Here is a 12,918-nt window from a genome sequence, read left to right as displayed (position 1 = left end):
ACACACACACAGTGGACCCCTGTATTCGCAGACTCACACATCCGCGGATTTCTCTCAGGAATGTTTCCCAGCATTATTCACAGAAAATTCGCATATTCGCAGTATTTTTCTATGAGAAATATACACAAATTCCTGTTTTTTTTTTCTTTATTAATTTTATCATAAAATGCCCTTTTAGTGTAAAACTCTTAAAAAAAACCAAGTATAAAAATTTTTAGTGGGGTTTTCTTGAGTTTTAACTAACAAAATAGGCTGATTTCAGCATTTTAATAGGGGTTCAAACTATTCTGGTACGCCATCCCCCGCAAATATGGGGGGACCACTCTGTATGTATGTATTGTATGCTAGTTGTATGTATGTATGTTATGTATGTATATAGTATATGTATATATATAATATATATATATATATTATATATATATATAAATATATATATTGTATATATATAATTATATGTATGTATTATATATATTATGTATGTATTATATATATATATATATATGTATGTATATAATATATATGTATGTAAATATATATATGATATATATATATATATATATGTGTATATATATATATATATATATATATATATCAATTCAAGCTACAAATGTCCTTTAATATCTAAATTCACTTACCTCCCAAATGATATATTTTCATATATGTACCGAAGGGGAATTTTTAAGTTGATAACAATTTCGTCCCCCCATGGGATCGAACCACCGTCCAGGTGGACGGGGACGAAATCAGGACAGTCAGTGACGCTATCCAATCGGCCAACAGAGACGCTATAAGTTCATATCGATTCTGACCTTACAAATCACCCTCGATCTGGATGCTTTCGTAATTAGAATCGATTATGAAACCCCGCGTCTACCATGTTGGCCAATTCGAGCGTTTGACAGAACGTAGCCTTTTGTTATGAATAATTATCACATCGAACCGTGATCCATTTATATATCAATTCAAGCTACAAATGTCCTTTAATATCTAAATTCACTTTACCTCCCAAATGATATATTTTCATATATGTACCGAAGGGGAATTTTTAAGTTGATAACAATTTCGTCCCCCCATGGGATCGAACCACCGTCCAGGTGGACGGGGACGAAATCAGGACAGTCAGTGACGCTATCCAATCGGCCAACAGAGACGCTATAAGTTTATATCGATTCTGACCTTACAAATCACCCTCGATCTGGATGCTTTCGTAATTAGAATCGATATGAAACCCCGTCTCCATGTTGGCCAATTCGAGCGTTTGACAGAACGTAGCCTTTTGTTATGAATAATTATCACATCGAACCGTGATCCATTTATATATCAATTCAAGCTACAAATGTCCTTTAATATCTAAATTCACTTTATTACCTCCCAAATGATATATTTTCCAATTATATGTTACCGAAGGGGGAATTTTTAATTTTAAGTTGAATAACAATTTCGATAGGGTTGATTTTGTAAGGTCAAGAATCGATAATGGAACCTTATAGCCGTCTCTGTTGGCCGGATTGGATAGCGTCAACTGACTGTCCCTGATTTCGTCCCCCGTGTCCAAACCTGGACGGTTGGTTCGATTCCCCATGGGGGGACGAAATTGGATTATCAACTTAAAAAATTCCCCTTCGGTTACAATATTATGGAAAATATATTTCAAGTTTGGAGGTAAAGTGAACATTTAAGATATTAAATAGGACATTTGTTAGCTTGAATTGATATATAAACATGGATCAACGGTTCGATTGTGATAATTATCATATATAATTAGTATATATATATTTATATATATATATATTATAATATTTATATAATATATATACTATATATAATATATATATATATATATATATATATAATATATAAATATTTATATCTATACATATAAACAAGGCTAATGAATACCTAAAAAAAACCTAGATAGGATGGCAGTGTAACTGTGCATACACTGGGTACCAATTAAGGCGAGCTTAGGCCTACAGGCCTGAGCTTACACTATGAAAAATTAATGTATGAATCATGGTATGACATGGCCATTCACACAATTAGGACAAAGGTCAAGCATGAAGCAAATATAGCACAATATGACCAGGCCAGCCTATAAACATGGGGAAAATGACATTAAACTCTTCACAGATCAATTATTTCAACCAATCAACTTGGCTTAACTTTTATCTTAGAAGAGCGTAGGAATCAAGAAATTATGTGTTTTTCTGGTTTTACTTATCTTTTTAATATCAAATTGCATTTCTAAATAAAACTGTCTGGATTTCTGGATTGAAATGAGCTAAAACTAGCTGAGTAATGCTATTTCATGGTAAGCATGGGAAAAGGAACAGAAAACCAAAGCAAAAGGTTCATAACTTAAATCAATATAATGTTCCCTTTCCTTTCAGGAAATTCAACATGACAATTGCAATGAAACAATAAAAAAAAAATAATAGAAAATATGCATCAGCATGAGAAATAGCATTTTTAAAGCTGAACAGGTATTTTTGCAAGCTGATCTCCACACTTGATAGCTCAAAAAATTAGTCAGACTGATGAGCTTATATATACAAAAATCTTTGTATAAATATACAGCCTATAATAATAATAAAATGTCACAAGCTACAGGTCAACCCCTCCACAACTGGCCAGGTTGCATTCACTAAAGACCAATGCTCTTACATATAAGCAAATATACTGTACTCAGTATAGTATACAGTATACAGTAGCATAATTTAATGGCCTAGAAGCATCACTACTCAATAGAACAAGTATCTTCAACATGACTAATCAGCTCTCGCTTTAGCTAAAAAAAAATCAAGATATATAGCAAATTGCAAACTAATGACTAAAAATTATGGTACCCAAGGCTACTGCTCTCTGATGTAAGAGGTTGAAAATACACTCGCATATCAATCTACAATTCAGAGCAATACAAAACAAATTATAACTTATGGTTTTCTAAGTGACAAAGGACAGAAATGTTATGAGTTGGTAATAATCTGTGACAAGATTAACCAGGCACTGCTACTTTGGCTTTTTTATCTATGCTCCACCTACTCCCAGGTGCTAGTAGTAGTACTAAAAATGGCAGAAGCTCCATAGGACACCGTGTTTAGTACTTTTCCCTTGGGGAACAAGGTATTATATACACCCATTTCGATGCTGTGTGGTCGACAAATTATATTAATAAACGATACCTTCGTGCAGCCATCTACTTTACATTTACCATACAGTGTTGAGTATACTACTAGTACCTCGGAGTAGCACCATTCAGCCAATACATACACTAGCAACCTAGCTTCATAGTCAACAGCAACTAGGTAAAAAGGTAGACAAAAAATGCAGTCTCAGACTACAAATGGCATAAGCTATGACAGAAGCTGCTAGAATAATTATAAAGTAACACATTGTTTTTCACTATGATGCAACTATGTTATGGCAATGGAACAATGACATTTACATCCAGAAAATTCATTACCACCATAATGATAATGAAATTCCTGGTAAATTTTCCAATCAGCTCCCAGCGGCCTGTACTGCATGCATTTATCATTTTTGTACTTATCCCAAGACACATTCAACATACAGTACTATTGTACTTCAGTTTCCAACTTAGCACTTGGTCACAAGGCTACACTTTTCAACAGTGAGAAAACTTGGCAAAAAGTCTTTACAGAAATGGAACCTGCAAGACATCTTCTGGAGTTCAACCTATATAGTAAACATCTGATAAGCAACTGTCATTCTCCCACAACAAAAGCCTTACGGCTCTAAGATGAAAATACAAATAAAGCCTATATTCAGTTACTATAAACTTCTGTGTAAGAATTCTCTTTGGAAAGTAGTACAGAGTATACTACTCTAGTTCAGGATCCCCTGACCCTGCCCCTGCCAAGCACAGGGTAGCTAATCATTCAAATTCCCATTTAGCAAGGTACAGAGTAAGGTTAAATGGTTTCCATGGCAAAACATTTTAGGGCTATCTTGAGCGGTCAACCCTTTACTGATCATGTAAGACATAGGATATATCTGGGCTACATTAAGTCATTTTCTCTAGCAATGACACATGAAACTATACTCTCTAACTGCTGTTCCTGCGTATTTCATCAGTGCTGTTAGACTCAGTGGTAACCACTTATTTCTCAAAACGGATAGGGAAGGTTCTCCTACAACGTCAGTTTGGTTTGCTTTGACAAAGGTGGGTAAAAGTACACAAACCACGAGATACGGTAGTGAGAATACTCAAGTTCTATGGATTAGCCTACACTACAAATTAAACTGACTAGCTAGAAAGTAAGTGAAATTTGTCAACATTATTTTTGAAATAAGGTAAGCTCAAGGCTTTCCAAAAAGCATATAGTACCACTATAATAGACGATATCAGGCCTACAGAAGTAATTTATCACGTGCCAAACGAATTCACAGTGACTGCCAATAAGCAACCATGCACAAAATGCCAATTGTAATTCACAGTGCACCGGCTTGCAATGCCTCTTAACACTTGCATCTCAAGTGAGGATACCCTACGTGGGATGAGGGATACAGGGGGTGGGCTGGCGCTAGGTCAGCTAGAACACCACAACCAGATGAAGGTAGAGTTGAGTTTGGTTGTGATGTATACTATTGATTTCATGTGACTGCAGGTAAAAATAACTCAAATATATAAAAAAATATAACCATAATTTTTGTACAGATATATAAGGGTAGCTATAACATAGCTTTAACCTTGAGCAACCATTCAAGGACTGTGGTATACTTAGACCAATTGTAAAAAGGCATCAACTCGTACATTATGCGAAGGTTTGGCATTCAAGTTGAATACAGTGGTTATGGTTATGACCAAAAACCCATCTTGGCAATCTATGAATACAGAGCCTCTATATAGCAAAAGGTTACCATCGGAGGAACAGTAAATTCTAATCAAAATAACTGATGTATTCTATATGAATCATACCAAGGGAAAAACTTTTGATATAACTTTATTTGACTGTACACATGTATGAGTTTTGAAATGTTCCAGACTATTATCTAATTTGACTTTTCTATGCCTTTCAATAAATTTCCACTCAAGAGAAACTGAACTGAATATTACTGATCGTAAACAGGAGATTCAACCTCACTAATCCATTCCACTTCTGATGTTATTTCATCCTTTTGTACATCCTCTAATATTGTGATTGTGTCAGTTTGTTTTTTTCATTCAAGAGTTCCCTTTCTCCACATAAACAACACACTGTTTATCAACTCTTTGTGAATCTTGTTTGTCAAGTTTCCGTCATTACTTACTCCAATCTCGACCATCTCCAATCGCTCCTCCCCATAAAACCTATCTAGAACGTTTACAATCGCCCTTTTCTTTGTAAAATCTATGTAGGCCATCTCCAACTGCTTTCTTTTCATAAAATCTATAATGTATCTAGACCATCTCCAATATCTTTCTTTTCATAGAATCTAGCTAATTATAACCTATTATTTTTCTTAATAAAATCTATCTAGGCCATCGCCGATTGCTCATTTGTTAATAAAACCTATGTAGGCCATCTCCAATTTCTCATTTCTTAATAAATCTATCTAAACCATCTTCAATTGGTCTTCATAAAATCTTTCTAAGACATCTCCAATCGCTCTTTTCTTTACAAAATTTATCTAGGCCACATCCGACATCTCTTTTCTTATAAAATCTATCTAGGAAATCTGTAATTGCTCTTTATAAAATATTTCTAGGCCATCTCCAACATCTCTTTTCTCATAAAATCTATCTAGACCATCTCCAATTTCTCTTTATAAAGTCAATCTAGACCATTTATAATCACTTTTCTTCATGAAATCTAGCTAGACCATCTCAAATAACCCTTCTTATAAAATCGACTATCTAAACAATATCCAATAGCCCTTTTCTTTGTAAAATCTACCTAGGCCATATCCAATTGCTCTTTTCTTATAGTATCTATAGGGAAAACAGCAAATGAGAAATAACCTTCCCCAGTACCACCCCACTATTTACTGTAAATTCACTTGACGAAACGCCATCTACATTAACTTTTCATCTTCTTCATTCATAGATAATTTCAATTTGCTTCACATTCTTATTGGGAATGACACAGTGATGCAAACCTTCCCTACTACTGGCTGTGGTGCCTTTTTTTAACCATCAGAAGGGAATTTTTAAATTGCTGCTTAAAGTCTTTACAAAAATACTTGATCAGTTTGTTTGTATGGTGGTTTTACGTTGCATGGAACCAGTGGCTATTCAGCAATGGGACCAATGTCTTTACGTGACTTCTGAACCACGTTGAGAGTGAACTTCTATCACCAGAAATACACATCTCTCACTCCTCAATGGAATGGCCGAGAATCGAACCCGCGACCACCAAGGTGAGAAGCAAACACCAAACCAACCACGCCACCGAGGCGCTCAAGTACTTGATCAGTACACTTGCTACCTTTTCTAAAACATGCTTGATGCTTGTTCATCTCTTAAACACTTTTAACAAATCAGTATCTTTTCCAAACTACTGTGAATAAGCATACCTAATATTTTAATTACGAACATCGCAAGTCAAAGGTTCAAAAGTTTGTCATATTCTGTCAGGTCAACTTCTTTCCAGTTTCCAATCATCCGACTCTCATTACCTCATTTCTGCAAAACGGTTCTGCTAAAATAATCTTAGTAGCGAGTCCATCTTCTCATAGGTTCTTTACAGTAACTGGTCATTTCTTTCTTAAAGCAAATCTCACTTTACATACAGACTAACAGGCACAGCAATAATACCTCACCAAATCCAGCAATTGCCAAATGGATCAATAAGCTTCCTATATAACTGCTGATTCTGCTTCCACACTAAGTTTAAAACTTAATATATTTCACCATTGTGGTGGTTATGGTAGCAGCAACAGTTAGATCTTGTAACACAACCCAGGGTAGCAAATAGTAATATTCAAAATGCGCTCTCACTACCCACAAATGCAGAGATCTGTAAGTGTGAAGATCCTCGTGGAAGAGCCATTGGGCTGGTTAGGTAGCCCATTTAACCATAGATATTAGGTTAGGACATAATTCCAGAGCATTACAACAACGGAGCCAATCTAGATTTCTTTGGTTAGGCCATATTACCAAGGATATGGCACTTCTACTTTAAGATAGCTGCAAGAGTCCTGTACCAACTCAAATTCTAAACAGAACATGCATGCCTACGCCTTATGGGGCAGACAACCAGATAGCTGATAACCAAGGACTGCCTGTAAAGGCTAGGCTAGCCTATACGTACAGGAAAATGGGAGCAGGGAAACACTGTATATTTGTAGCTTAGCACCTTATAGTAAACTGGTATACGTACCTCTCAATCATCATGGACAGCCTACTTAACACTGGTGAAGCAGTAAGTTTAAATCTTTTTTGTGAGCTTAAGAAAGGGTAAGGGAGTCCACTGTATATTGATAGGATGCTTCTGTTGAAGCATGCACACTGTTCTGCTAATTTGTACCCCATGTGTAACAAGCAAAACCAGTTTCAATTACATTCATCAGAAATTATTTTCAAGCTTACGATGCAGATCTGACGGAAGAAATATGACTCCAAAAACAAAATAATCAATATTTGAAGATTTTTTGAATGAAAAATGGAATAAAAATGCAGTTTACATAGTTTTTAATAAACATAAAGCATTACAAGTAAGGTTTTCTTAGGATTATTGATGGTTTTCCGGCTTACGGCGGTTTTCGGCTTACGACACGTCTCAAGAACGGAACCCCCCTCCATAACCCAGGTACTGCCTGTAGTGACGTGATGGATTTAAAGACATGAAATACCAAGGGAAAAATAAGTTCTTTTCCTACAGACATCTATCTATATTCTAAGCCAATGGTTCGGACTGTGTACAGTACTTGTCATACTTGGACGAATAAAGCATCCTAACACTAATTTACTTAACCAGATAGTTGAACAGTGCAACACAAACAAACACAAAATATCTACAGTAAAAAAGTAAACTTTGGATGTTCTGCAAAGAATATACAGGCAGTCCCTGGTTTTCAGAGGTGGTTCCGCTCCTGACGACAACTGAAAATCACAGATAACAGCGCTGATACCCGGTTACTGGTGCCAATAACCAGGAATCAACGGTGATAAGCATTAATCTGTGCAGATCACCACCAAAAATCCACTTATCATCATTGCAGGATGAGTGCCACAAAGCCGGATTGCCGATAACCGGGAAGTACCTGTACATACACGTAGCCTAACTATATATGAAGGTGTAAGGAATAAGCATAAAATACCATAATATACTGTACAATATTTACATGTTGTGATTTAATTGATAGTTCTTATATTGTACACTTAAAACTTGTGTGAAATTCCTCTTTACTTAATTACAGTAGTACATCAACGATTCAGAAGAAAACATATGAGCAAGTACTTCTGAACCATCTACTGTATCTGGACCCACCATAAATGTACACAACTACTTTCAGTAAAATTCAGTCATGAACACGATGCTCCTTGTATAGTACACAAATTGTAGGCATAGTACTTTGCAATCCATAGCCTAACCTAATACTGAATCAGCCATAAGCGCTACTTGAACATTCTAAATGATAATCCTTTCTATTTTTACTTTGTACAGGTGTGCAAGCTACCCAGCAATGCGCGTATGTATTTATTGCCTTGCTCCTTGGTCCTAAACCCGCGTTTGGGTGCACATATTATCTATGATGTGGATGAATGGAATGGAATAGTAGTATCTATAGGATCTAGCCAACGGCCAAGCTCAGGTACTTTTAAGGTCATTAAGTGCTGAAAAGGAAATTTAGAGTAGAAAGGTTTGAAGGGTTTAAGAGGAGGAAAACCTCACAGATGAACTACGAAACAATTGTTAGGAGAGGGTGGATCACAAAATGGAAGAGAATATGAATGGAGGCACTGTATATATAGAAATGAAAAGGGTTGCAGCTAAAGGCCACAAGGATACTGAAATGAACCTTAAGTAATGCCTACAGTGGCCTGCGTGAGGTACACTAACAACTCCTAACCCCCCTACGGATGATGGTACAATCTTATACTAATTATGGTGAAATGGCTAAAATACATTACAAATCCAAGGTGGCAGTCACGTTATGTTTGCCAACAGCAAGAGGTTCGTTATCAGTGTACATTTACAATGCAGCTACACAAGCAAATACTGTAGTACGACATGCCACAAAATACAGTAGTACCTCCTACTATAAGGTATACTCCTATAATCAAGTTTAATTTTGACCTTAAGAGTTTTCATGACCCACATACACAATACACCATTTTATTTAATAAACCATATTGAGTCGAGCTGAAAATAAAATTTACAACAATGGCCCAGCACTTGGACCCTAGGTCATTCAGCGCTGAAAAGTTAATTGACAGTAAAAGGTCTGAAAGGTGTAACAGGGAAAACCTTGCAGTTGCACTATGAATCAAGTCTTAGGAGAGGGTGGAAAGTAAGATGAAGAAAGACAACATGAAAGGAGGTACAGTAAAAGGAATGAAAGTGGATGCAGCTAGGGACCAAAGGCATGCTGCAAAGAACCTAAGTCCAATGACGGCACTAACCCCCTACGGGGAACAAGCCATATTAATATAATGAAACATTTTTCACACTCCATTCCAACCTCACATGAAGTGGGAAAATACATGACCCTTCATCATAATTAGACCACAAGGTTTCTTTATTTTGATATGTAACCTGATATATCTTTTTTGAGCATTTCAGAATGAAAAAGAAGTCAGAATAACATCGAAATGTCACTAACTTGATCTTGACCTTCATATTTCCTTGAGCACTACACACCATGACATGGGTTTGCACCACAGGGTAGTAGAAAGTGTGGATAAGATATTACAAACAAAGTTAACATACAGTACCAGATCAGTAAAATTGAAGACTACTAATGCAACCGGGTTCCAGCCAGTTGCTGGTCGTAATATTTGCCACCTTTATTTAGCTATTTATGTTTATCTTTTGTTTATTTTTAAGATATTTATCATCTTTTGTGTATGTACATTTCATCCCCAAGGGCTGATACTAAACACCAGCACCTATTTTGCAAGCAAACCGATAGCTACCGGACCAGAAGGGTGTGGTAGTCTTCAGTTTTACCTACTAAATCATGCTAAAAAATCCCGGCTAACTATGCAACCTGGCCAGACATGGATGATCTTGAGCTTGACAAAATTTTATATGCTAGCATAAGTAGAAAAAAATGGTAACACTTATTTGACCATTTGGCCCTTGTCAGACTGCAGACAACCATGCACATGACATGGTGTGCCAATGAACTCCTTCAATTGCTGTTTACACAGATCTTTCAAGACATTACCATGACAGATCGTAAACATGCATTTTACATAAAGATGACCCCAAACCAATCACCTGCAATGAGATGACCCATCTTTTTCGTAAACTACTCATCACAGGTGTTCATTTACTCACGTTATTTGTTACACGATTTTTTTTCTTTTTTTAATATGTGATGTGATCTCTTCTTTCAGTATTGTACAATACTGTCTGTTACTTCATTTTGGTGAGCACCATATTCTTGGAAAGTTTTAATTTCAAGTCAATGGTCCCTTTAGTGCATTTGTTCCATATGAACAGTGATCCTCTAAATAATAATAATAATAATAAATATATAAAGTAAGCTGTGGGCTAACTACTATCTTTTATAACAGATTTGACAAAAATTCAACATCTTAACTGTGACATTTTATTAGACAAAACCGTGGCCAGGGGTTCATGCCTTGTGGAAAAATGATGCAATAGTCAATAAATACACCATATACAGTACATGAAAAATGGTAACTGATTATATTTCCACAGCTTAATGCTGAGCTTACATGCTACAACTCCAGAAAAAAATTATGAAAATTCGCATGAAAAAGTATAAGCTATAGCTATTACGATAATGCATAAATTACCTTGAAACATCCAACAGAAACAGTATGTTAAAATTAAGCATATCATTTGGTCCAGATGTGGGTGCCACAGTGAAAGTGAGACTGGCATGAATCTATAGATATAAAAAAAAAAAAAAAAAAATAGGAGCAAACATGAAACAGGATACACAGTAACCATAAACTTAATTAGGTCAACGCTGACGAGAGCTCTGCGTCCTTCAAAGGACGTCGCGACTAGGCTGTTTATCATAGCCTGAGCTGTGGTAGGGTATTGTGCCCTTACTGAAGGAATCTCAGGTTGCAAAGATTCTTATCAGGGGCCCAGGAGCCCGCGGGAGGGTATTTTTTGTTAACGTCTCGAAACAGCCGCAGAACTCTCGTCAGGACAAACGCAATTTCACCATCTGGAACCAAGTGAAGAGACCTGAGGGGAGCAGAAAGCTTAGCCTAATTAACGATCATCAAGAAAAGGTATTCGGCCGAGCATACCTTTGAGAAGAGGCAGTGGCTGGAGCTCCACATCATTAGAAGTGCGATACCGGGAAGATCCCTGCGAACGTTTAGGCTTCTTCTTCAGCGACCGCTTGGCAAACGGGTCTATTCTGTCCACAAACGTGCCCCCACTGCCCGACATGTTCCTTGCGTCTCCTGTTGACCCGTACACTCACTCTACTCCGTAATCCGTTTTCCGCAGAGCGCGACGCAACTCAAACCCTGGCCATTGCCGTAACGGCACCACGACACTGCTACCAACACTGGGGCCTCCCTCCCTCAACGGCACTTCCTCATCGGCAGGGACGAACAAATCTGGCGGAAGGGTCGCGACCCACGACCTCGCGAGGGGATCGTCAAGGGGAAGGAAGGAAGGACCGTGTCCCGAGGTCTCGGCGGAGGAAATCGCTCGCGAAAACCGTTAAGGTTCGAGCTCGAGTTTAGGCTACGGCAGGCCTACTACCCTCTAAGGGCCTGCCTCTAGGGGAGGTGACGATGATGCCTAGGCTCAAAGGAAGGGGGCGAAACTGAGAGAGAGAGGGGTCTGGGGGATTCTCTCTCTCGCCTGGGGCACTAGATATAAATATATACCCTAAGGGCGCCTTCACCGCCACACCACCACGAGAGCTGGTCCTCGAACCTAGGGCGGAGGGAATCGGGTCCACCCACCACCACACCTCTCAACACCTCACACCACCACCACCGCCGCCGCCTCCACTGTCCACCGGGGGGTGTGGGTGTGTGTAGAGAAGAAGAAGTGCGGGCGTGTGGGCGGTTTTGTGGTGGCGTGCAGGAGAGTGGCAGCAGCAGGAGAAGAGTTCTGCTGCTGCTGCTGCTGGCGACGATGAAGAGGAGGAGGAGGAGGAGGAGGACGAGATGGAGGAGGAGGAAGAGGGAGAGGAGGATGACGATGACGACGAAGACGACGGCGCGAGGGAAGAAGAAGGTGTCCTGGTCGAAATGGAGATGGGCGAAACACACATATAAGAGGGATGGCGGACACTGATGTGTTGCGTGTGTGTGCGAGTGTCTTTTCTCTCTCCCCTCTCTCTCTCTCTCTCTCTCTCTCACTTCTCTCTCTCTCTTTCACACTCTCACACCGCTCACTTTTGGGTCGCCTTTTCCACCACCACCACCACCACCGCTGCCGCCTCTCTCTTCTCACACTCACACGGCCTCCTCCAGCAGCCTCACATACGGCATTATAAACGCTCGGGGTCCGTCTCCTATCACCTCAAACCACCACGAAGAACCGAGGGGCCTCGAGCATCGTCGGCGGCGCTGCACTTCATACAGTTAACACTTTATGTTATCGGTGATTTTGTACAAATCCATATCTGAAAATAACCTGATCGCCGTCTCGAGTTTCGTGAGAATATGCGAGAGTGCGCGAGAGAGGAAGTGGCGTGACGTCATCATGGCCGCCACCTTTTCTGTCTATCCCTACGGTACCCCACCCCCTCTCCCCTACCTTCCCCTCCCCAAGGCAGCCATTCGCCATTCCCCCTACGCCA

At 38.7% G+C, this 12,918-nt stretch overlaps 1 protein-coding gene across 1 annotated transcript in view; it reads right to left on the bottom strand.

Moving 5' to 3' along the window:
* LOC135223845 (serine/threonine-protein phosphatase 2A 56 kDa regulatory subunit epsilon isoform-like) overlaps positions 1 to 12,796 on the bottom strand; it is a 61,591-nt gene extending 48,795 nt beyond the window's left edge. Inside the window, exon 1 of the mRNA XM_064262729.1 lies at positions 11,402 to 12,796. Within this exon, the coding sequence (XP_064118799.1) occupies positions 11,402 to 11,546 (145 nt within the window). The 5' untranslated portion in view covers positions 11,547 to 12,796. The remainder of the gene's footprint in view (positions 1 to 11,401) is intronic.
* Positions 12,797 to 12,918: the final 122 nt, after the last annotated feature.

Source organism: Macrobrachium nipponense, chromosome 10 (assembly GCF_015104395.2).
Source record: "Macrobrachium nipponense isolate FS-2020 chromosome 10, ASM1510439v2, whole genome shotgun sequence".
Lineage (NCBI taxonomy): Eukaryota > Metazoa > Arthropoda > Malacostraca > Decapoda > Palaemonidae > Macrobrachium > Macrobrachium nipponense.
Note: the sequence above shows the minus strand (reverse complement) of the source record. Positions and strands in the feature narration are given on the sequence as shown.